Raw genomic sequence first — 22,134 nt, 5'->3', positions numbered from 1 at the left:
CTGCACAGAAGGGCTCAGGGACTGGCCTCCGAGGGCAGACAGCAGAGGCTGGGGTGGGCCTTCCCACCAAGCTGCTTTTGCTTAGTGGCAGCCCCTCCTCCACAGAAAATCTGAGTTAAGCTTCTCTAGAGACCCCCAGCACCTGTGGAGACACAGCGGGAGGAGAAACACTGACCTGAGGTTCCACAGGGGACTTGCATCTCAGTCAAGTCCTTGAAGGGCACCTGGCGGGAGAAAAAACAAAACCAGAGCGCTCTCTTTCCCAGGCACTGACATCCACAGAGAAAGGAGAGAGAACATCCCTGGGGTCGTTTCTGTAAAACTTGGCCTGAGCTGGGAACCGAAAAGAGGGAAGAGTCCTGTTGCAGGTGGACTTCTGTGGACCGTGGACCTCTGACCCTCCCCTGTACACTGGTATGACGTTCTGGAACTTCCTGAACTCGGGGTGCAGGGGGATTGGTTGATCATAGTGAAAGCTTTTTTCCCCTCTGAAGCTGGGTGCAGCCAAAGAAGTCTGCTTCCTGATGATTCCTTGGTGTCATGTCTCTGTCCCTACAGCTTTGCTACTTCTCAGGCTCTAACCCGAAGTCTGAGCAGGGCCTGGGCTGCAGGAGAGCCCCGGCTGGGTGACCAGCCTGCCCTCCATCACATGGCAGGAGCCTGGGAGGGCTGGCTGGACAGGCAGCAGAAGCGGTGGCCCCCCAGGGGTGAGGCCCGGGCTGCCCCCACTGTGGAGGGAGCGGTGATGGCAGAGGTGCCAGGAAGCTGGGCCCTTGGGATTGGGGATATTCCTGTGAGCCTGCTCCGGCAGGGAGAGCTTGGCCCAGGGCTGTGCATGTCCAGGCCACATGCTACCCAGCCACCACGGCAGAGGTCTGAGGCACACGAGCGTGGGGACGTGGGGGCGAGGGAGCTGTGACTGGAGCTGTGGTGCGCAGGTGCAGGATGGGTGTTGAGAGCTTGCTGGTGCAGAGCAGCTGGCGAGGGTGGCCGTGGGGAGGCTGATGGGGAGGTTGGCTGGGGACGTGTGTGGGGGAAGTGAGTTAGGTGGGAGGGTGGGGGATGCTGGGGGAGGTGAGGAGGAAGCTGTGGTGGGGACCATGGGGAGGGGTCTGGGCCAGCTCCAGAGGTTAGTGGAGCTTGGTGGCAGCCCTGCCTGAAGGCTTAGCTTGGTAGGTTGATAGGCTGTTGGTGAGGGACCTGGTGTGGCAAGGCGGCACTGGGAGGGCCACTGGCAGGTCCCTGGAGGAGGGGCCTGGCTGGGATGTGGTGTTTGCAGGGACGGGGGAGGGGTGCTGCGCAGGAAGGTGACGAGGGTCTGGTAGGGAGGTGTGACCAGGAGCTGCCTTGCTGGGGTCCAGTGGGGATGAGCATGGTGCTGCTGGCAAGAGCACTGCTGCCAGGGGTGTGCTGGTCGGGTGCTTGGTGGGGGGTGTGCAGTGGTGCTGGCCGGTGGTGACCTGGGCTGCCCGTGAGTGGATTTGGATATGATGCTCAGGGGTGGTCGTCTCCTGTGCAAACTGACGGTTCCCTCTGGAACCTCCCGGGGGCCGAATGAGAGACTTGGAGTCTGAGATATCCCAAATCACCCAAACTGCACGAATGTCTGGCCATCGCCTGCTGCCCACCTCCTCTTGTCCACCCATAGCTTGCCCTCCTCGAACCATGGGTATCTGGAGCCCCCTGTCCTGGCTTGGAGCCGGGAGAGGTCAACCTACTGCCAAGTGGGAGGGCGTAGTCTCGCTGAGGCTGGTGGCTTGGGGAGGGAACATGTGGCCAGTGCCTGTGGCAGTCCCTGGACACGGTGCCTGTGGGGTGTGTGCACAGTGTAGTCTCAGGGCCTGGAAGAAGCCCTGAAGGCGTAGCACATACCTGGGTGGGGCCAGCCGGCACAGACACTGGGGGATGGCAGCAGCAGGGGATCCAAAGCCTTTATTGGACATGGGTTCATAGACAGGGACTCTCGGGTGAGCCATGAGCTCAGGGGTTGTGGGCAGGTGGTGACCAGGCCCTGGCAGGGCTAGAAGAAAGCTCTTGGGAGGGGAGGGGAGGCAGGGAGGCTGAGAGGCAGTCAGCGGACTATGGGGTTCCGGGGAGCCTCTGAGCTGGCGGAGGCCTTGAGGGCAAGGTGTGCACAGGACAGATAGACAGGAGGGGCCTGGGAGCTGCAGGTGGGCAAGGGCCTGGGTCCAGAGGTCCTCCCATCCCGACCTCCTTGGGAGAAGGGGCTCTTGCCGGTGGGAGAGGCCTCCAGCAAGCAGTCCAGCTCCCCTGGGGACTGCCGTCTGAGTAGCACCAGGGACGGGGAGGACAGGTGGGCTGGCGCTGGCAGTGCTAACAGATCCAGCGGATGAACCTGTCGAAGAAGCCGGGCTGCACCAGGCTGTCAAAGTCCTTCTCCCGGAAGATGGCCGCCCTGTCGCCCAGGCTGATCTTGTGCAGCACGTCCATGTCCACATCGCTGCCCACGGCCACCACGGTGGGCACCACGTTCTGCTTGCGCATGGAGTGCACGGACTCCTCCAGGCTGGCGTTGCCGGTGACGCCATCGGTGAGGAACACGAAGGACAGCTCCGCGTGGCGCCGCGCCCCGCCCTGCGCACCCCGCACCACAGTGTTGATGGCGTGCACGATGCCTGTGCCCACGTGGGAGAAGGAGTTGAGGTAGCGGAGGTCCTGCAGAGCCTCGTGGATGACCGTCAGGTTGGAGGTCAGTGGGAAGGCCACCTGCTGCTCCCGCTGGCCGCCGTACTGCACCAAGGCCACACGGGCATTGAGGGGGTCGTCCTCCCTGCGGGCTAGCGTCAGGCGCCGGGACACCTCTTCCACGAAGCCACGTGCCTTGTGGAAGTTCTGCTCTCCCAGCCGCTCAGAGCCGTCCAGCAGGAAGACGATGTCCACTGGCCGCTGCGTACACTGTGCCACGTACAGCTCTGTGGGGGAGACAGGAGATGGGGCCGGCCGTGGGGGCGGGCGGGACATTCCCTCTGTGCTTTTCTGTCCAGAGTGCCCTGAACTGTGGGCCTTGGGGCCTCACCCTGGCCACTACGGGGGTCCCAGCAGATCAGCCAGGTGCGGGTCCTTGGCCCAGGCTCTGTCCGGGAGAAGCATGTCCTCCTGCCCGGAACACTCCCAAACCTGGAGCCAGAGGGGCCTCCCACTGTGCACTGCCCAGGCCAGCACCTCCAGGCCCTTCTGGGTCGGAAAATGGACACCATCCCGTGGGACCCCTGGCCCTGACCACCTCAGAGCTGCCCACCCGCCCTGAGCAATCTGGAACTGGCTAGGCCACATGTCTCCCAGGAGGTCAGGAGCCCGTGTCCCTTGGGCTTGCTGCAGCGAGCTCAGGTGTGGCTTCTCAGAGACACACTACTGCCAAGACGCCCCCCTGTGTGACCATCCACCAGCTCTGGACACAAGGGCAGCATGGGTGACTACCTCCAGGGTGTCAGAGCCCATGCGCTGGGACCCCTCTGTCTGTGCACCGGGGACTGTGCCGAGCTCCTTGCCTTGGAAGGGGCCATGGATTGGCTGATCCCCCCCTTGAGGCCATCAGGGAGTCCACCAGGACCCTAGATGCTCAAGACCCAGGACCTCACACACCCACAGGTGTGCACAGCTCTGCCCACGGAGGCCAGCTCAGTACCACCTGGCCTCAGAGCTCCTCTTCACACGGCTCAGCTTTACGTCTCGTTTCTGAGGTGGACCGCCCCCCACCCCACGCCACAACTGAGTATTGGGCATGGTCTTTTCAATGAGCTCAGTAATGACGCCGTTATTCTAGTGCAGACCACCCCTGGCACTCGATCAGAGGACCCGGGGAGTGGCCAGGAGTGACAAGCCCTCAAAACTGACAAACTTCCTCACAGTCGTCACCAGAAACACAGAGACAGACAAGCAGCAAGTGGCTTCTCTCCGGGGCAACATCTCCGGGGCAGGCAGAGGTGCACAGTGGTCAGCCGTCTTGAGACTTTGGCAGCCTCTGCACCTCCCAGTCCTGTGGGCGCCCCTTCCCTGCTCACCACCCCCACAGCAGGAGGGATGCCCAGGGCAGAAGGAGGGCTCCTGGGGCTTGCTCAGAGCCCCTGCCTAGGCCTGCCTGGGGGCAGCGATGCTCCACCGTGCTCCCTAGGGAAGGCCGTCACATCAGCAGAGTACCCTACAGGTCCGGCCAAGGCGCCTGAGGGCAGCAATGCCTTGCCAAGGGTGGACAGGCACCAGGAGTGTCTCAGGCACCCAGAGGTTAGCTGGGATGCCTGGAGGTCAAACACGTGGTGTGACCTCATGGCTGGCTCAAAGGTATCATGGCTGCAGGACCGCCCGGTTCCCCAAAGAGCCACTGCCACCCAGTCCTGGTCACCTGTGGGCCAAGAATACCCAGCGTCACTAAACTCAGGGTCACTGTCCAAGTCTGAGACCAGGGTAGACCAGACACTGGGACCCAGCGAAGAAGACATCCCTGGGCACTGACCGCACGCCTCCCACCTACACCCTGGGGCAGCGCAGCGGAATGGTGGTGTAGTGGGCTGAATAATGGTCCCCCAAATGAGGACCTGTTCTAACCCCCAAGAGGTAATGGTCACTTTATGTGGTAAAGAAGGACAGCGCTGGGTTAAGGAGCTTGAGATGGGAACCACCTGGATTTAGGGTAGGCCTTAATTCAACGACCATGGTCCTTGTAAGGCAAGGAGAGGACACAGGCAGAGGAGGGCCATGGGAAGACCAGGTGAGGCTGGAGTGAAGGGTCCAGGAGCCAAGGTTGGCGGAACCCCAGCTGAAGAGCAGGAAGGCCCCGGGTGGAGCCAGCCTCTGGAGGGAATGTGGCCCTGGAGACGCCTCCATTCTTGCCTCCAGACTGTGGGGCGACGGTGCATCTGAAGCCCTCGGTTTGTGAAAGGCAGGCCTCGAAGCTAAGGAGCGGAGTGGGGACAGCTCCAGCCTCTCTGCACACGTGGCCCTGTGCCTCAGCAGAGCGCCAGTGCCGTCTCAGGGTCCCCAGTGATGTCCCTATGCACCAGCTTAAAGGTGTCAATGAACAGCTGCATCCAGTCTTGCCGCTCGACCCCTGTGGCGAACTTGGCCCGCTCTGCGGTGTAGACCATCACGGCCACCAGCTGGGAGTAGGAGGCCGGGTCCTGTGTGACCTTGGTGGTGTTTAGCAACTGCTGGATCAGGGGGATGGTCCTGGGAAAGGTGGGGTCTGGGCCCTCTTCCGTGCGGAGGAAGGTGACCGGGGGCTCGCCGCCAGGCCGCGCTCCATCTGCAAGGGAGCGTCCATAGAGCACTTTAAGGGCCAGGGGTGGGTGTGAGTGGGCCTCCAGCCCCTCCTCAGGCCTCTCTGCAGAAAGCAGAGTCGGGACCAAAGCGGCAGCAGAGACGAGGCCCAGGAAGACGAGTGGTCAGGAGGTGCAGTTGGGAGTGGTGGCCTTTGGCCCCGAGGCGGTGGGAGATCAGGCAAGCGGCAGCCATCTGCCCTGCCAGGAGACCCTCTGGGCTGGGACGTGAGCAGAACCGCACGGCTCCCCAGGAGACCCTTCCCTGAATGTGCCCAAGGAAGCCTGCAGCCCTAACCAGTCCAGCCCTCTCAGATGTGAGCTGTGGTCTGTCCACCGCCACACTGTCTTCCAGGACCCAGGGACCCCCAGGAGACAAGCCTTCTACCTAACCCATCCTCTCTCTCCTTCCCTCTTTCTCTGTCTCTCTGGCTCCCCATCCCATCTCTGTCTCTTGTCCCCCCCCCCCCCGTCCCTCCCCTCCTCCCTGCCTGTCTCCCCACCCTCTCGGGATCCCCTCTCTGGTTCCTCCCTGTCTCCCCCCACCTCTCTCTCTGGATCCCCCTGTCTCTCTCTCTCCCCCAACCTCTGTTTATCTCTGCACCCCCTGTCTTTCTCTCTCTAGATCTCCCTCTGTGTCTGTCTCTGGTCTCTCCTTCCCCATCACCGCTAACTCCTCCCCTCCCCCGTCTCTCTGAATCCTCATCTCTCTCTCTCTGGATCCCCCCTCTGTCCCTGTCTCTGTCTCCTCCTTCCTCCACTATCACCTCTAGCTCCCCTAACCCCAGTCTCTCTCTCTCTGGATCCCCCCCTCTGTCCCTGTCTCTCTGGATCCCTGTCTCTCTCTCTCTCTGGATCCCCCCTGTCTCTGTCTCTGTCTCCTCCTTCCTCCACTATCATCTCTAGCTCCCCTAACCCCAGTCTCTCTCTCTCTGGATCCCCCCCCTCTGTCCCTGTCTCTCTGGATCCCTGTCTCTCTCTCTCTCTGGATCCCCCCTGTCTCTGTCTCTGTCTCCTCCTTCCTCCACTATCACCTCTAGCTCCCCTAACCCCAGTCTCTCTCTCTCTGGATCCCCCCTCTGTCCCTGTCTCTCTGGATCCCTCTCTCTCTCTCTCTCTGGATCCCCCTCTGTCCCTGTCTCTGTCTCCTCCTTCCTCCACTATCACCTCTAGCTCCCCTAACCCCAGTCTCTCTCTCTCTGGATCCCCCCTCTGTCCCTGTCTCTGTCTCCTCCTTCCTCCACTATCACCTCTAGCTCCCCTAACCCCAGTCTCTCTCTCTCTGGATCCCCCCTCTGTCCCTGTCTCTCTGGATCCCTGTCTCTCTCTCTCTCTGGATCCCCCCTCTGTCCCTGTCTCTGTCTCCTCCTTCCTCCACTATCACCTCTAGCTCCCCTAACCCCAGTCTCTCTCTCTCTGGATCCCCCCCTCTGTCCCTGTCTCTCTGGATCCCTGTCTCTCTCTCTCTCTGGATCCCCCCTGTCTCTGTCTCTGTCTCCTCCTTCCTCCACTATCACCTCTAGCTCCCCTAACCCCAGTCTCTCTCTCTCTGGATCCCCCCTCTGTCCCTGTCTCTCTGGATCCCTGTCTCTCTCTCTCTCTGGATCCCCCTCTGTCCCTGTCTCTGTCTCCTCCTTCCTCCACTATCACCTCTAGCTCCCCTAACCCCAGTCTCTCTCTCTGGATCCCCCCTCTGTCCCTGTCTCTCTGGATCCCTGTCTCTGTCCCTGTCTCTCTGGATCCCTGTCTCTCTCTCTCTCTGGATCCCCCCTCTGTCCCTGTCTCTCTGGATCCCTGTCTCTCTCTCTCTCTGGATCCCCCCTCTGTCCCTGTCTCTGTCTCCTCCTTCCTCCACTATCACCTCTAGCTCCCCTAACCCCAGTCTCTCTCTCTCTGGATCCCCCCTCTGTCCCTGTCTCTCTGGATCCCTGTCTCTGTCCCTGTCTCTCTGGATCCCTGTCTCTGTCTCTGTCTCTCTGGACCCCCTGTCTCTCTGCCTCTGTCTCTCTCCCCTCCATCCCACTCTGTCTGTCTGTCTCTCTGCCCCCCTGCTCTGGCTCCCCCTGCCTGCTGGAGGGGAGGCCTGACTCTGGTGGGCATCTCGGTCTAGCTGGCTCCTGACCTTGGGTCAGACTGTAGTCGTGGGCAAATGCAGGCGGCCAGTTACAGCCCCTCAGTCCTTGGCCCTGCACCCTCCAGCTCTAGCAGTCTCTATGCCAGTTTGCACCACTGTGGTCATTACCAGGCCACCTCGTTCTCAGAGGCTTAAGCCTGTGCCTGGCTTGTCCTGCTGACAGCCTCTATAGCCTGACACAGTCACAACCAGCCCCTGCCTAGTATCGGCCCAGGGTGGCTGAGCTGTTTGACCCAGAAGGTCAGGGCTGGGCCTGAGCTGGTGGTGTCCACTGGCGCGGTGTTCATATGGGGGTGCCCACAAGGACCCACAGGACATCTGAGGGCAGGTGAGCTCCTCATGGTCACCGCACTCACTTCCGTGAGTTTCCAAAGGCCAAAGGAGGGGGGGCTTTGTAAACTCTGTAGAGGGATCAGGAGGCCCGGAAGGAGGGAGGGTCTCCTAGGGGCCACTCCATTCACGTGGGGTCCCGAGGCTTCAGGGGAGTGGGGGCGAGAGTGCCAGAGGTCCTCATTTCCCCCAGGTCCTCTGTCACCTTCTCAGAGCCATGTCCTATACCCTGAGGCCACGCCACTCCTGGGCACAGCCAGGCCCTGGATGCGACACCAGCAGGCCGGGCACAGCTGCGTCTACCACAGCAGCAAGCGGACTGCAGCAGGCCGGCTGAGCTGAGGGTCAGAGGAAGCCCACAGCCACTCGACAGATGCAGGACAAGCCGGCGGCAGGTCCAGTATCTCCTCCCTGAACCCCAGTGGGCCATGAGCTTCAGGAAGACCTGTGGACACCTACTGCCAGCACGCTCTGCGGGAACCCAAAGCTCCCAGCCTCAACCAGGGGCCAGGTGAGAACGCTGGGCCCCGGCCCAGGCCCAGGCTTGGCTCCTGTGCCCAGGGGTCCAGCTGCCCACGGGCTGGGTGTGGCCTCAGCCTCCGCTGGGCAGACCCTGCTGGTCTGGACCTCACCCAGGCCCTCTGGGCGCCAGCTGCCCACTGGGGGCACTGCTCCCCACATACCTGACAGGGCTGGAGCTGGGGTCCAGCTGGGGGTCTCGCCCAGCAGAGACCAGGACTGATGCTCTCCTGCCAGCCCTGGGGCCTCTGGGTAGCGCGGAGCCCCACAGTCACACCCAGGGCAAGGCCTGGGCAGGGTGTCCTTGGCAATGCCCTCTGTCCCAGCCAGTGTGAGGCCCGACCCATCTCCCTGTCCTTCCTGGGTGGGTAGGCACCTCAGCTCAGACAGCTGGGCAGCACTGAGTTCCAGAGGCAGAGGCCACAGAGATGGCTGCTGGTGACCCTCCATCTCCATGGTGGCCCCAGATCCCAGTGTAGCCTGGGGTCCCCCTCCAGGAGGGGATAGGGCTCACCAGAAGGGACCTTGGCTCCCGAGGGCCCTGAAGCACCTCTCGGTGCCCCCTGGCCCTGGGCAACTCCCGACCCCCAAGGAGACCAGCCTTCTACCTCAACCCTGTCCTCTCTCTCTGCCTCCCTCTTTATTGGTCGCTCTGGCTTCCCCATCCCATCTCGTCCTCTTCCTCCCTCTCCCAGTCACCCTGCAGCAGCGGCCAGGGAGGTGGCAGCAAATGTGTCTCGCTGAGCCAGCCAGCCCTAGGAGCTGTGCCTGCCCATGCTCTGGTGGTGCCAGGGACCCTCCACCCTGAAACACTGCTGACCCCCAGGCTGACCCGCTGCAGAGCCAGGCCAACAGCACCCACGCCAGCAGTGCCTGGGGTGCCACCAGGCCATCCTGCATCCTGGAGCCACCCCAACACACCGCCTCCTCGTTGTGCTGGGCCTGGGGTCCCAGGCGGTGCCTCCGCAGCAGCCTGCCCAGGCGGTTCAGCCCTCTGCCCACCCTGCTGCGGGAGAGGAGGCACCACTCTGCTACTCTGGGTTAGGGGGCGCCTGCGTCACCTGTTTGGCAGGGAAGCTCCGGGCACACAATCTGGGGGTCTGCAAGAGAGGGAGAGGCAGGTGTGGGTCAGCCAGGGCCAGGCTGCTATGGACCTGCTGGAAGGGGCTGGGCAGCAGCTCACCAGGGCAGAGGACATCCGCCATGTCATCGATGAAGCGCTCGGCCACCAGGTCGGAGAAGAGGGTCATGTTGCGCACCTGCTGCGGCTTGTCACAGGCAATGGAGTACAGGTTCTCGCTCTCGTGGCGCTCGTGGAACATGTCACCAATGCCGATGGCCGTCACGGTGACATCACCTGTGCATAGCGCCCGCAGGTTCAGGTCGTCGTCCCGTGGGTCATGGCGCCCATCTGTGATGACCACAGCGAACACGCGGGTCTTGTGGCGGCGGCTGTCCTTGATGAGCTTGTTGTAGGCGAACTTGAGGGCTGATGGTGTCCAGGTGCCGCCCGCAATCCACTCCAGGTTCTTGACGGCCTCCTTGAAGCTGGACAGGGAGTTGATGCGCTCGTCGTCCAGCTGGATGGCCTCGAAAGTGCCCTCGTGGCTGTACTGCACCACGCCCACGCGGGTCCCTGTGGGGGCAAGTGTGAGTGTGGCCGGTGACCTGCCCAGGCCCCTCTGTGGCCGGCCAGCCTGGGAAGAGAGCCACCCTCCACTTCCAGCTGTCCTGCCCGGCCTCTGCCCTGCCCTCACTGACCGGTCTCTGACTTGGGGTCCTTGGCCATGGCCCCCAGCCTGTTGACCACATTAATGACAAAGTTCTTCTCCAGGGTGAAGTTGGTGTAGCCGATGCTCTCTGAGCTGTCGATGACGAAGACCACGTCCAGGGGCCCACAGCGCTTCTCGCAGTCTGGGGGATGGCAGGGTCAGCAGTGGGTGCCGTGAGAAACCCCAGGACCCCGCCGGCTCCCCTTGGCCGGGCCGACTCACCACAGCAGCCACAGGTCTCCCTCACGTAGGTCATGACGTCACACTCCTGCAGCAGAGCACGGCCTGTGTCTCCAGGGCAGTCGGGCCCTCCAGCCCCAGGACTCTCCCCAGGGAGCAGAGCCTGCATCCACCTGCCCCCACAGCACCCAGCCCACTCCCCTGCACTCACTGCCCTCTCATTTTTGGGAGGGAGCATGTGGATCCCACCACCCCAGGTGATACCTACCGTGAGGCCGGGGTCTCCGGGGGGGCCGGGCTCACCCTGGAGGAAGGACAGTGGTGTGAAGTGAGACCCGAGGCCCGGGGCTGGGCAGGGTGCTCACTCCTGATGGCACTGCCCCTTGCAGACAGGGCGGCACACACCAGGGGCAGACAGAGCCACCAGCCAGGTGTGCACCGACCTGGCTTGTGCAGGGGCTGGGGACCCAGGGGAGAGGGACAGAGATGGCCTACCTCAGGTCCTGGGACTCCTCTCGGCCCCCGGGGGCCTGGCTCACCAGGGGGACCAGGATCTGCCTGAGAAGGAACAGGGCAGGCAGGCTCAGCAAACATCCCAAAGGAGTCTTGCCCCCACCCCAAGTCCCCGCCTGGGGTAGGGTGGGCATCAGGAATGGGGGGCTGTGCCACACCCTAGGAATGCCTCAGAGCCTGGCCTGCCAGAGGGGCAGGGGGCCTACAGGCCACAGAGAGCTCGAAAGACGGAGCCGAAACAGCTCAGGCTACCCATGCAAGACCTTTGACTCACCCTCATCCTCAAACCCAACGCTTCCATGCATCCACGCATCCACCATCCACCCACCCATCATCCTCCTGCTCACCTTTCCACCCACCATCTGTCTACTCACCCACTCACCCACCTGTCCACCCACCCACCTGCTCACCTGTCTTCCTACCCACCTACCTGCTCACCTGTCTTCCCACCCACCTACCTGCTCACCTGTCTTCCCACCCGCCTACCTGCTCACCTGTCTTCCCACCCACCTACCTGCTCACCTGTCTTCCCACCCGCCTACCTGCTCACCTGTCTTCCCACCCGCCTACCTGCTCACCTGTCTTCCCACCCACCTACCTGCTCACCTGTCTTCCCACCCACATACCTGCTCACCTGTCCTTCCACCCACCCACACACCTGCTCACCTGTCTTCCTACCCACCCATATACCTGCTCACCTGTCTTCCCACCCACATACCTGCTCACCTGTCCTTCCACCCACCCACCTACCTGCTCACCTGTCCTTTCACCCACCCACATACCTGCTCACCTGTCCTTCCACCACCCACATACCTGCTCACCTGTCTTCCTACCCACATACCTGTTCACCTGTCCTTCCATCCACCCACATACCTGCTCACCTGTCTACCTACCCGCCCACCCACCCACCCCCTCACTCCGTTTGCTGTCCGCCATTTTCTGTGCTGAGACTTGTGTTCAATCCCTCTCTGCCCATCCACATTCCCAGCTGGGGGGCCGGCCAGCACTAAGAACGTGAGGACACTAGGACATAGGCCTGGCCTCTGCTAAGGAAGAGGCTCGGGTGACCATGGGCGCAAGGCTGGGGGCAAGGGGGAGGAGAGGAGAGGCCTCTGAGCCAGGTGGTCCTCTTCAAGGGTGGGGTGACGGGGCTCTGGTGCCAGGTGAGCTGGGGTCCTCCTGAGGGCCCTCAGAGGACACAGTCAGCCTCAATGGTCTGCCCACTCTGGCCGGCAGCGGGGGGGCAGGACGAGGTACTCACGGGCTCCCCCTTCTCTCCTTTCCTCCCAGGTCCTCCTTTCATGCCGAAGTCTCCTCGGCCTCCCTGTGACAGGGACACATGCCCAGAGAGGTCAGTCTCCATGCTCCCTGACTCCAGATCTTCAGGAGCAATGGGGCCCCGGACCTCGGATGTGCTTCTCCGGGTGAAAGCATGTTCACGGTTCAGGCCCGCTGGATGGCAGCTCTGGGTTTTCAGGCAAGCCCTGACTTTCGGTTGGGAAGGGACAGACGTGGCAGCTACCACCACTCAAAGCTCAGCGGGCGCTGCATGGCCTGGCCTTGGGCAGGGGCATGACCACCAAGGCCTGAGGGCCTGTGCAGTCTCCCAGCTGTGGTGGACGCCGACCACTGTGCTCCACCCAGGGAATGGAGAGAGGCCCAGATGGGCGGGGATGCCACGTACCTCTGGGCCACGGGGGCCGGGCTCGCCTTTTTCTCCCTGTGAGGCAAACCAAGGTCAGAGGGTCACCGGCTGGAACCCAAGTTCGGGCCCAGGATGCTCCCCCCAGGCGGGGCTCTCCCTCAGATCCCACAAGGGGCTCACTGCCCTGGGGCCAAGGCCCACTCTGCTGAGCCACTGGGCTCCCAGTGCAGGCCAGCCTGTGATGCTGACCCCATCCTCTGACCCGTGCCACCTCCCCTGGCCTGCTCCTCCAGAGAGGCCACCTCTAGGGGACACTGGGAGCCTGCAGGGCCCTCTCCACTAGCCCGGCCCCTCCTGCAGCCCCTGCCCCACAGCAGCACTCACGGGAGTTCCCCGGGGTCCCGGGTAGCTGAATCCAGGCCTGCCAGGGTCTCCCTGCAGGAAGAGGCGGGGTCAGTTGGAAGGAACAGAGGATGGACCCAGGGCCAGGCCCAGGGGCGTGGGATGTGGATGAGGGGCACTGCTGGGCTAGACTCGCCCAACCCCTGCTAAGCACACACCCATGGGGCTGGCCCTGGGACCAGGCGGAGCCAGTGGCTGGCCACCCCCAGGGCCTTGGCTTGGGAAGACGAGCCCTCTCCCCTTTCCTTGACCCTGCAGGGGTCAAGGCTGATGCCACGTGTGTCAGCCTCAGCCCACCCTGGTCAGCCTCACTCTCCAGCCTCTCCAGTTGGGCACCCACTCCAAGCCCCTGTCCACCCTGCTGGCGGGGGCCGCACCTTGGGGCCTGGCTGTCCCGAGTCTCCGCGGGGCCCAGCATCACCAGGGTCTCCCCGAGATCCCTGAGGGAGGGAAAAAAATCGAGGGTTGGCATAGTCCTCTGTGACTGACACTGACCTGTACCCGGGGTCATCTGACCCTACAGTCCATCTGTGGCCACAGACCACGCTGTCCCCAGCTCCCTGTGCTGCCCTCCAGCATCTGAAGGTCTGAGGGTGCTGGCTCCTGCTCTTCACGTGTGGTCCAGGCCCCAGGCTCACCATCCTGCCTGAGGGGAGGGTCGGGACAGTCCCTTCTGGGCAGGAGGACACCGAGGCTGGGGTGGCGAGAGGTACCCTAGGGGACAGCTCCTAGTCCCACTGTCCAAGGCTGCCACAGGGACAGTGACTGGCAGACAGCCTGTGCCACCCACAGGGGGACCCAAGCATTTTACAGCAGGGAGAGTGGACAGGAGGTTGGAGACAGAGCTGGCCACTGGAGCCTTGGGGTGCAGGTGTCCTGCCACTGACCTGCTTTCCGGGCTCCCCAAGGGCCCCCTGGGGGCCTCTGGGTCCAGGCAATCCTCGGTCTCCCTGCAAAGCAAGAGGGTGAGCTCGAGGCCCTGATGTCCTCCTGCAGAGGTGGGGCCTGCTGACCTGCAGAGGCCTGGCTTGGCCTGCAGGGCAGGCTGGACCACAGGCAGGTGGGGGCAGCAGGCTGGGTCCACACGCAGCCCCTCCACAGGCAGGTCTTGGAGGCAGTTGAGACCAGGCACTTGGTCCCCCAGCCCCAGGACCCCACATACCTGGGCTCCTTTGTTGCCGACCTCTCCGGCCAGGCCCCGGGGCCCTTCTGGGCCAGGGTCCCCCTGTGGGAACAGGGGCCAGTCAGGTCTTGGTGGGGGACTCAGGTTTGGGTCCCCCTGAGAGGCTGTGTGGTGGAGTCAGAGGAGGGGTCACTTATTCCCCTGGGAGGAAGGTGTCCAGTAATGTCCAGGGTGATGTTGGAACAGGGGCATCCTTTATCCTGCAGCCCACCAACCACCAGCCTCACAGTCACACTGAAGCCACAGGTAATGTGAGTGGAGACCCCCCTGGCCGGGGAGGAAGCCCCTCTACCCACATCTCAGAGGGAACAGGTGGTTGTGGATTTTGCCACCAGCTACTTCAGTGCTGCCCTCGAGAGCTGTGACAGCTGCTGGGGCAGGTGTGTCCACGTCGGGACACTGTGGACTGAGCAGTGCACAGCCTGAGCCGCTAGGCATGGCAGCAGGGGATGGGTGGTGCCTGCTGGGCCCCTGCTGAGTCTCCGAGGGGCAGAGTGTGAGCCCACCTGCCTCACTCCTGCTTTCCCAGGCCCGGCAGGGGTTAGCCCTGGATGTGGGGCCTCAACAGCTCTGTTCTGGTAGGCGAGGATGGGTCAGTCCTGCCCCCCAGGGCGTACGGTCCCACATGCAGACAGGGCCAGTGCCCTCTGGCTCTTGCACATGGCCGACTCACCTTCTCTCCCTTGGGACCGTCACTGCCGGGGCCGCCCTTGGTTCCGGGGTCTCCCCTGCGCCCCTGAAAGAACACGTGTTGGTGGGGAGGGGTGGACATTTGCCAACCACTGGGCCTGAGCTCTGCTCTCCCAGGAGGACTCTGGCTTGGAGGTCTGGGGACCCCGAGCCTGGGGTTTCTTTCAGAGGGCACAGTGGAGACCCACAGGTGCCACCCCCTTGTCCTGTTGCGGGTCAACCTGTCCCAGCAGAGGATTTAGGGAGGAGGGTGGGTGGGGGCTCCTGGCCAGGCTGTAAGTCTAGGCGCTGGGTCTCCAGTTGCTCTGACTGGTGGGTCCACCTTGTGCGGCCCTGGGGGAGGCTGCAGGGAGGGCAGGTGTGTGGAGCCAGCGAGTAGGGGGCGGCTGCGGCACAGGCCATCTCCAAGGACCCCTCCTGAGCCCGTGGAGTGCCCAGGCTGGAGGGCTGCCAGCAGGCTGGGGACTCACAGGCTCGCCTTTGGGTCCGCGGGGCCCAGGCCCCCCCTTGGCTCCTTTCACGCCAGGACTGCCTGGGGCTCCATTGTTGCCTTGGTAACCCTGCAGAGAGGAGGAGGTGTTGGGAAGCGCCTGCCCAGCTGGTGTGTGCTGCACCACCCCGGCTTCCCTCTGCACTCAGGGAGCCCCCCAGCCCTCCCTGGTGCCCGGCGGTGCAGGACAGGAGGTTGGCGCGTGCTCAGGGCACACTTGTCCTTCCGGCCCCTCACATGTGTGAGGACACAGGCAGTGTGGCCGGCTGCCCTGGCCAGGGTTGGAGAGCATGGTCATGGCTCACCTTGCTTCCTTTGTCTCCAGGGTCTCCTGGAGACCCTCTGCGTCCTGGGCGGCCAGAGTCCCCCTGGAAGGGTTTGGAGAGATCAGCCACTGCCTCCGGGGCCAGGCTCAGGGCACAGAGCAGGCAGCTCCCCCATGTCCCTGAGCACCCAGGATGCCTGGCACGGGGTGGGCTGCTCGGGGAACCTGAATGCCAGGCTGTGACCCTGGCCGGAGGCGGCTCCTTCTGGGGGACAGGGGAATGTGCTCAGGGTAGGAGGGTGGGCAACTGGGTGCCATGGCCCTCACTCCTGAAGGACCCGTTCAGGGACAGGCTCCCTCTGCTGGGGTCTTCCCCAGACAGCTCCACCCTCCAGGGACCCTGGGCTGGGGCAGGGAGGCCTGGGGTGGCCCCACTGCCGCATGGCCACAGACGGCTGGGCAGCCTACCTTGGCGCCTTGGTCTCCCCGCTCGCCTGGGCTTCCAGCCTCCCCTGGGTACCCGTCAGGGCCCTGAAAGAGAAGGGCAGGGTGTGTCCTGGGGCTCCTGCTGGCTGCTGCCCAGAGGAGGTTTGGTTCGGCCCACAAACTGGGCAGCAAAGTCCTATCCTCAGAGCCTGCTGTGAGGCTTCTGGGTGAGTAAGACCCCTGCTCAGGAGGCCAGGCCCTGACTGGTCAGTCAGCAAGGGACAGGCTGACAGGACCAAGATCCACCATGCAGGACCTCGGAGCAGTGGAACCGCTTGGCCTGGCCCAGGACCCCACAAGCCTCCCCGGAGCTGGCCCAGACGCTCAGGGTGTTGCCACCTTGTGACCCCGACCCTGGCTGGACCCTGGGCTGTGGCAGGGACAGACAGGGCGAGAGGGTAGGAGGGAGAAGCAGGACTGCGCTTGGCACCCTGCTCCCCAGAGCTGAGGTCCGTGGGGCAGGCAGACGAGGCCCCGTGGAGCCACCTACCCGGGTTCCAGGGTCTCCCTTGCAGCCAGGAGGCCCGATGCGGCCCAGCTTGCCCTGCAGGAGGAGGAGCACAAGTGTCAGGGGACTTGGGGTCCAGGTGGAGGTGCAGTGACCACGCTGTCCAGGCCCCTCCACAGCTTTCTCAGGGTGCACAGCTGTGAGGTGACCCCCACCGTGCACATGTGCCCACGAGTGCCCATGTGTGCATGTGATCAGCCAGTGCAGCAGTGAGCTGGCCCTCACATTACCTTCTGGCCATCAGTCCCATTCTTGCCGGCCAAGCCTGGAGCCCCCTGGAAAGGGGGGGAAAGGAGATCTGTTAGCTCTGTCCTTGTCCACCTGAGCCACATGGAGGTGGGCACCTGCCCGGCCTGCCCAGCTCACCTTTCGACCGTCAGCTCCAAATTCACCCTGTGCAGGAGGAAGTGAGGGGTGAGTCTCCAGCTTTACAGAACCATTGTCTCTAGGTGCGGGTCAGAGCCCTTGGGCTCCGTGAGGCCAGAAGAGCCCCTCCTCTGGAGCCCTTCTGCCCCCAGGGGGACCCACAGGCTGCAGACAGAGGTGGGTCTGGGGTCTGCCTGGGGCTGCTCAGCATCAGCTCTTACCTTCTCTCCTTTGAAGCCTGGAACACCCTGAGGGCAGAAGGAGAGGGTGCCTCGTTAGCAGTGAGAGGCCAGGTGGAGCCTAGCAGCCAAGGGCTGGTTGGGGTAGGCTGCGTCCAGCACCTGGAAACCTGGGAGGACTCTGAACCCACACTCAGCAGAGGAGGCTGGATGAGGGGCCAGGCCAGAGCTTGGTTCTGGGGTGAGCTCCACTACAGAGGTGCTTCTACTTCTTGGTAACAGGGGCAGGGGGTGCTGGGCTAGAGACATGGGACAGGAGACGGGGCAGCCTTCCCGAGACACCACCCGGTCCCCTTGCCATCCCTGCCCCTGCCAGCCCCAGCCCTGGGCTGCCCCTGGGAACTTGCCTTGGGTCCTGGGAATCCAATGGGGCCCTCGATGCCTGGATCTCCCTGCAGAAAAAGAACAGTAAGCCTTAGCTGCAACCAGTCCTGGGTGGGGGTGGGGACGGCCAGGGGCACGGGACTGGGGGACACTCACCTGTCGCCCCTTCTGTCCGGGCTCTCCTGGCTCACCCATGTTGCCCTTGGCACCCTAGAGACAGACAACAGGGGGAGTGAGCTGGGCAGGGTCAGGGACAGCCAGGTCATCAGCACGTTGGCACCGAAAGCCACTGGTCCCCCCCAGTAGAGACACTGGTCAGGTCAGCTGCCCCAGGGGTCCTGACAACATCAGACCAGGGTCTGCTTGGACTTCTCTTCTGAGCCCTGACGGACAGCTTTCCGAGATGCCAACCAGACAAGTAACCTGGTGTGCAGCCCTCCCGCCTGGGCTCCGGTTCTCCTCCTAGCCTGTGGACAGTCACAGCAAATCAATTCCTCTTGAAATAATTCACAAGGTGTGATGGAGCAGGACCCTAAGTGACTTCAGACACCTCAGAGCGTCACAAGACCACACAGAGGCGATGTTCCCTTGGAATCAGGATCTGATCACATAACTCAGAACTTAAGGCACCCAGTTACCAAGGTGCTTCTCACATCAGGGCAAAGAAGGGAGGGGAGGGGAGGATCGGGGGCCACAGGACAGGTGGGAGGGAAGGCGGCAGAGCAGGGGGCAGCGGCTCGCGGAGCCACCCGGCTGTGCTGGCTCTGGTCCCCGGCTCCCACCCCTCAGGACGTGGCCACTGCCCCTGGGTGCTCCAGGCTGCCCAAGCGACAGATTCATTCCTGGCTGGGGCAGGTGGGCATTGCTGCCAGGACTGGGACAGTGTGTGGCCTGTGGCCTGGAGAAGGCGACCCTGGACGTGGGTTACTGGACACCACTTGTCACCTTGCTGTGTGACAGTGTCCCTGTGAGTCTCCTTAGATGCCCATTCTCCTCCTGTGGCAGTTCCCTCAAGCTTTTGGTGGCTCTCACAGACCCTAGGAGTGGGCTTGAGATTTCATCCCACACGCCTCTGCCGCCAGGAAGCAGGGCAGGGGTGAGGCAGTCCCGAGCTGCTGGCTAACGAGCCCCGGGGTCCTCTCTGCCAGTCAGCAGCCCTGTCAGCAGGCACGTGCGTCCTGTTCTGTATAAAGGTCTGTATGTGGTTACTGGAGCCTGATCTGAGTGAGCTTGCTTACTTGCAGAAGTATTTCAACAGCACATTTTAAAAAAAAAATCACTTTTTTTAGTTGTAGTTGGACTCAATACCTTTATTTTATTTATTTATTTTTATGTGGTGCTGAGGATCGAACCCGGGGCCTCGCAAGTGCTAGGCAAACGCTCTACTGCTGAGTCACCACCCCAGCCCTCAACAGTGTATCTTAATGATTTTTAAGAAGTTCCTATTTTTCTCAAAATCCCATTTTTTTCCAGGTGGGAAGTGTTGAGACCATCCACAACATGGCTGGCCTCCAAGGTGGAGTTCAGACAGGTTCGGAGGTGTGTCCTCCTGAGCCATTCGGGCAGCTCACCTTCTGTCCACGGTAGCCCTTGGGGCCTGGTGGTCCAGGGATCTCCAGACAGCTCACCTTGTAGCACTGGAATGAGAAGGTGGGCGACAGTGGGTCAAGCAGGTGGGACAAGCCGCCTGGGATCCTGGGCCAGGATGAAGGGGCAGACACACGATCCCAGGGGCAGACGGCGGGCTTCCAGAGAGGCCTCCAGGCAAGGGTTGGAAAAGCGAGGCTGAGTTCAGCCATGATGGGTAGTCACAAGAGCAGTGGGCATGGGCTAAGCACCATCTGTATACAGGGACCACACCCACTGTGCTTGCAGCTGTTCTGGGGACAGGTGGTGACCTCAGAGGCCTGCTCCCTTTCCTGGGAGCCGGAGCTGAGGCCACACAGACATGGGGGGAGTACAGACCACTTGCAGCTGCAGGCCCCAGCTGGCACACGGCTGCCTGCCTCCTCCTGACCTGGCCGGTGGCTTGGGCTCCCAGTCTGGGCTGCACACAGCCTGCCAGCTGCGGGCAGGACTCTCGGTGCCCATGCTGATTGCGCTGAGTCGATGCCTATTGCAGACCCCAGGGGCTGACGTGGCCTGGCTGGGCCCAGAGTCCTCCCTCCAGACTCAGGGGTCTGTGGCCCACGGAGAAGAGGTGCACGATGCCCCTTTCTTCCTCTGCTCCAGTCCCCAAGGGCTGGAGTGCAGGTGTGGTCCTCAGAGACCCAGAGCATGAAGTGGCCAGGGCTGGGGGGCTGGGAAGTGTCACTCACCTCTCCATAGGCTTCGTGTTTCTGCAGGAGAGAGAGAGAGAGAGAGACCTGGTCGGCCGCAGTCTGGGGTACATGTGGTGCCTGAGTCTAGACTGCAGACCCAGGACTTGGCCTGCCGGGGCCACACTTCCCTCAGGGTCCCCACACACATAGGGTATACTGCGGCCTGCCCGCACAGGTCTGAGGCCTCTGGGCAGCCCCGGCCTGGCGCTGCTTACCATGACCTTGATAATGCGGTTGATAGTGTCCTGGTCGATCTCGGTGGACTCGGGCCGCATGGTGGCGTAGTTGTTGCGGTAGAGCTCGTGGGGGGTGCTGGCGATATCCCGGAGGCCCTGCTCATTCAGGTTCCTGTTGGGGGCCACAGCAAAGAGCCGGATGCCCTCCTCGCGGGCCCGCTCCGCCTGCAGCTTGATGCCCCCACATGGACTGCCGGTGACGTGGCCGTCGGTGATGACCACGGCGAAGTTGACCACGCCGCGGCCCACATGCTGCCGGATCTCCTGGGTCATGTTGGCCAGCGCACAGTCAGTGAAGGTGCCCCGGCGGAAGGAGCGGATGTTCTGCAGGCTCTTGGTGAAGGAGGCCCGGTCACTGCCTGGCGGGCTGAACACCTCCACCTGGTCCGAGAAGTGCAGGCCACCGTAGCGCCAACTCAGGGCCACCTGGTCCAGGTAGAACTCATTCTGCAGCTGGCTGATGAACTGTGGCACAAACTGCTGCATGTGGTAGAGCAGGCTGTCCGTGGGGGACTGCATGGTCACGCTCTCCGAGGTGTCCAGCACGAAGTACACGTTGACGGGGCAGTCGGCCTTCTCTAGGGGGCAGGGACCCATCAGGCCAGCCAGCAAAGGCTGCCACCCGGGCCTGCCAGCGCCTGGTGCTCACCACCCATGTCCCAGGGTCCCGGCCACCTCTGGTACCTGGGCAGTTGTTGTTCCGCTCAGAAGTGCCCCCCGAGATGACCTCCTGCTGCTGGGCATGGAGGACCCCCAGGAGCCCCCCGAGGAGGAGCACGGAGAAGGGGCCCTGGAACATCTTGGCAGCGGTCGTGGGCCCTGAGGTCCTGCAACAGGAGAAGGGCTGTGCAGATGGCGCCCACCGCAAGTCACAGCCCTCCTGTGCTGGACGCACACCACTGGTCAGCACCTCCAGGGGGCAGAGGCGCAGGCCTGGGCTGGGCAGCTGGGCCTCCCCCACTGCCTGTGGGGCTGCAGACTTGCAGTGGGCACACCTGGGCTCAGTTCTGGGTGGGATTTGGATGAGGAGACCCCTCCCTGCCCTCTGGAGCCAAGCACATAGGTAGACAGACCCATGGGAACCGAATCAAAACACCAGAGGCCAGCCCCACGTGTGTCCCTGGAGTCCCTCTGCCTCTGGCCACTGCTAGTCTGGCTCCCTGTGGGTACCTAACAGCCGGGGTCCTCTCAGAGTACACTCCCTGGTGTCCAGAGGCTGGGTCTGAACTCAGGAGGCCAGAGTTGGCCCCTCTGTCCCTGTAGGCCTGTCCTCCCCAGAGCACCCAGCTGCACAGGCATGAGGACTCTGTTTGAAATGCTGATTCAAGGAGGTGTGCAGAGGCCTGTGTTCCACATCACCAAGGTTGTCAGAGGCTGTGACGCTGGGAGGGGTGGAGCTGCCGGGGCCCCGGGGGGCTGTACTGCCCCCTCCCTCCATGTGGATGGGATGATCCAGGGCCCAGCAGCGCCATACCAGCCCCTGGCTGCGCCAGAGGTGAGGGCTGGGAGGACACAGTGAAGGACTGTCACCAGGCTGTCCAGCCGCCCGTAGCCCTGGTCCCCTCCCAGCAGGCTGAGGACAGTCCTTCCCCACGGGAGACCACTGGAGAAGGGGCACTAACACCGTTAAGAGATGGACTCTCCAACTTAAATTCCAGAAAGCTGCTGAGGCCGAGAGGCACTTCCGGATTGGTCTTCAAACGATCCCAGCTGGAAACGTGGGGCCTGTGAGTAACAGACTCGGCACCAGAGACGGCTGAATCGTCCCCGGGCTCAGGGAAGGGGGCAGTGGGGGCCGAGGCCCCAGGACAGAGCCTGGCGTGAGATGGAGGAAGGGACGCAGGGGCAGCTGCAGGGGAGGCCACAGGCCCGGCGGGACCTCCTGCGGGAGCCCAGGCTTGGCTCTTGGGTGGACAGAGACTGGGATGGCAGAGACAGAGGCCCAGGACAGCCCTCAGGAGAGCTCAGTCGCACAGAGGCAGGGCCACCACGGTGGGGCCAGGTGGGGCCTGACGCCCTCAGCCCTCCTGCAGCTGCCCGAGGCCAGCAGAGCAGAGAGAGGATGGCGCGGGCCCCAGGCCGTGGAAGACACTTGGTCTGGCGTCTCCCGGGGCTGCCCCTGACACAGATGCCATGGAGACCCAGCTCTGCGGCCGGCAGCCACAGTGGGGCGCCCGGCAGCCACAGTGGGGCGCCCGGCAGCCACAGTGGGGCGCCCGGAAACAAAGCCCTCAGTCCTGACTGCCAACTGCACCTCT

The 22,134-nt window shown here is 63.2% G+C and overlaps 1 protein-coding gene across 2 annotated transcripts in view; it reads right to left on the bottom strand.

The window, feature by feature from the left end:
* Window positions 1–1,915: 1,915 nt before the first annotated feature.
* COL6A2 (collagen type VI alpha 2 chain) overlaps window positions 1,916–22,134 on the bottom strand; it is a 30,481-nt gene continuing 10,262 nt past the window's right edge. The window contains exons 2-28 of one of the 2 annotated variants that reach the window (XM_081301794.1): window positions 20,561–20,703; window positions 19,856–20,454; window positions 19,638–19,658; window positions 18,891–18,956; window positions 17,476–17,529; window positions 17,343–17,387; window positions 16,978–17,004; window positions 16,757–16,783; window positions 16,621–16,665; window positions 16,373–16,426; window positions 15,865–15,927; window positions 15,437–15,499; window positions 15,112–15,201; window positions 14,625–14,687; window positions 13,931–13,993; window positions 13,656–13,718; window positions 13,146–13,208; window positions 12,751–12,801; window positions 12,406–12,441; window positions 11,983–12,045; window positions 10,704–10,766; window positions 10,477–10,512; window positions 10,251–10,296; window positions 10,018–10,170; window positions 9,440–9,892; window positions 9,318–9,356; window positions 1,916–2,933 (exon numbers count right to left, since the gene is read on the bottom strand). In XM_081301794.1, the coding sequence (XP_081157920.1) occupies window positions 2,335–2,933; window positions 9,318–9,356; window positions 9,440–9,892; window positions 10,018–10,170; window positions 10,251–10,296; window positions 10,477–10,512; window positions 10,704–10,766; window positions 11,983–12,045; window positions 12,406–12,441; window positions 12,751–12,801; window positions 13,146–13,208; window positions 13,656–13,718; window positions 13,931–13,993; window positions 14,625–14,687; window positions 15,112–15,201; window positions 15,437–15,499; window positions 15,865–15,927; window positions 16,373–16,426; window positions 16,621–16,665; window positions 16,757–16,783; window positions 16,978–17,004; window positions 17,343–17,387; window positions 17,476–17,529; window positions 18,891–18,956; window positions 19,638–19,658; window positions 19,856–20,454; window positions 20,561–20,675 (3,060 nt within the window). In that variant the 5' untranslated portion in view covers window positions 20,676–20,703 and the 3' untranslated portion in view covers window positions 1,916–2,334. The other variant, XM_081301795.1, reaches the window with a different exon arrangement.

Source organism: Spermophilus citellus (genome assembly GCF_964194105.1).
Source record: "Spermophilus citellus genome assembly, chromosome: 7".
Classification (NCBI taxonomy): Eukaryota; Metazoa; Chordata; class Mammalia; order Rodentia; family Sciuridae; genus Spermophilus; species Spermophilus citellus.
This window is presented reverse-complemented; position numbering and strand designations above follow the sequence as displayed.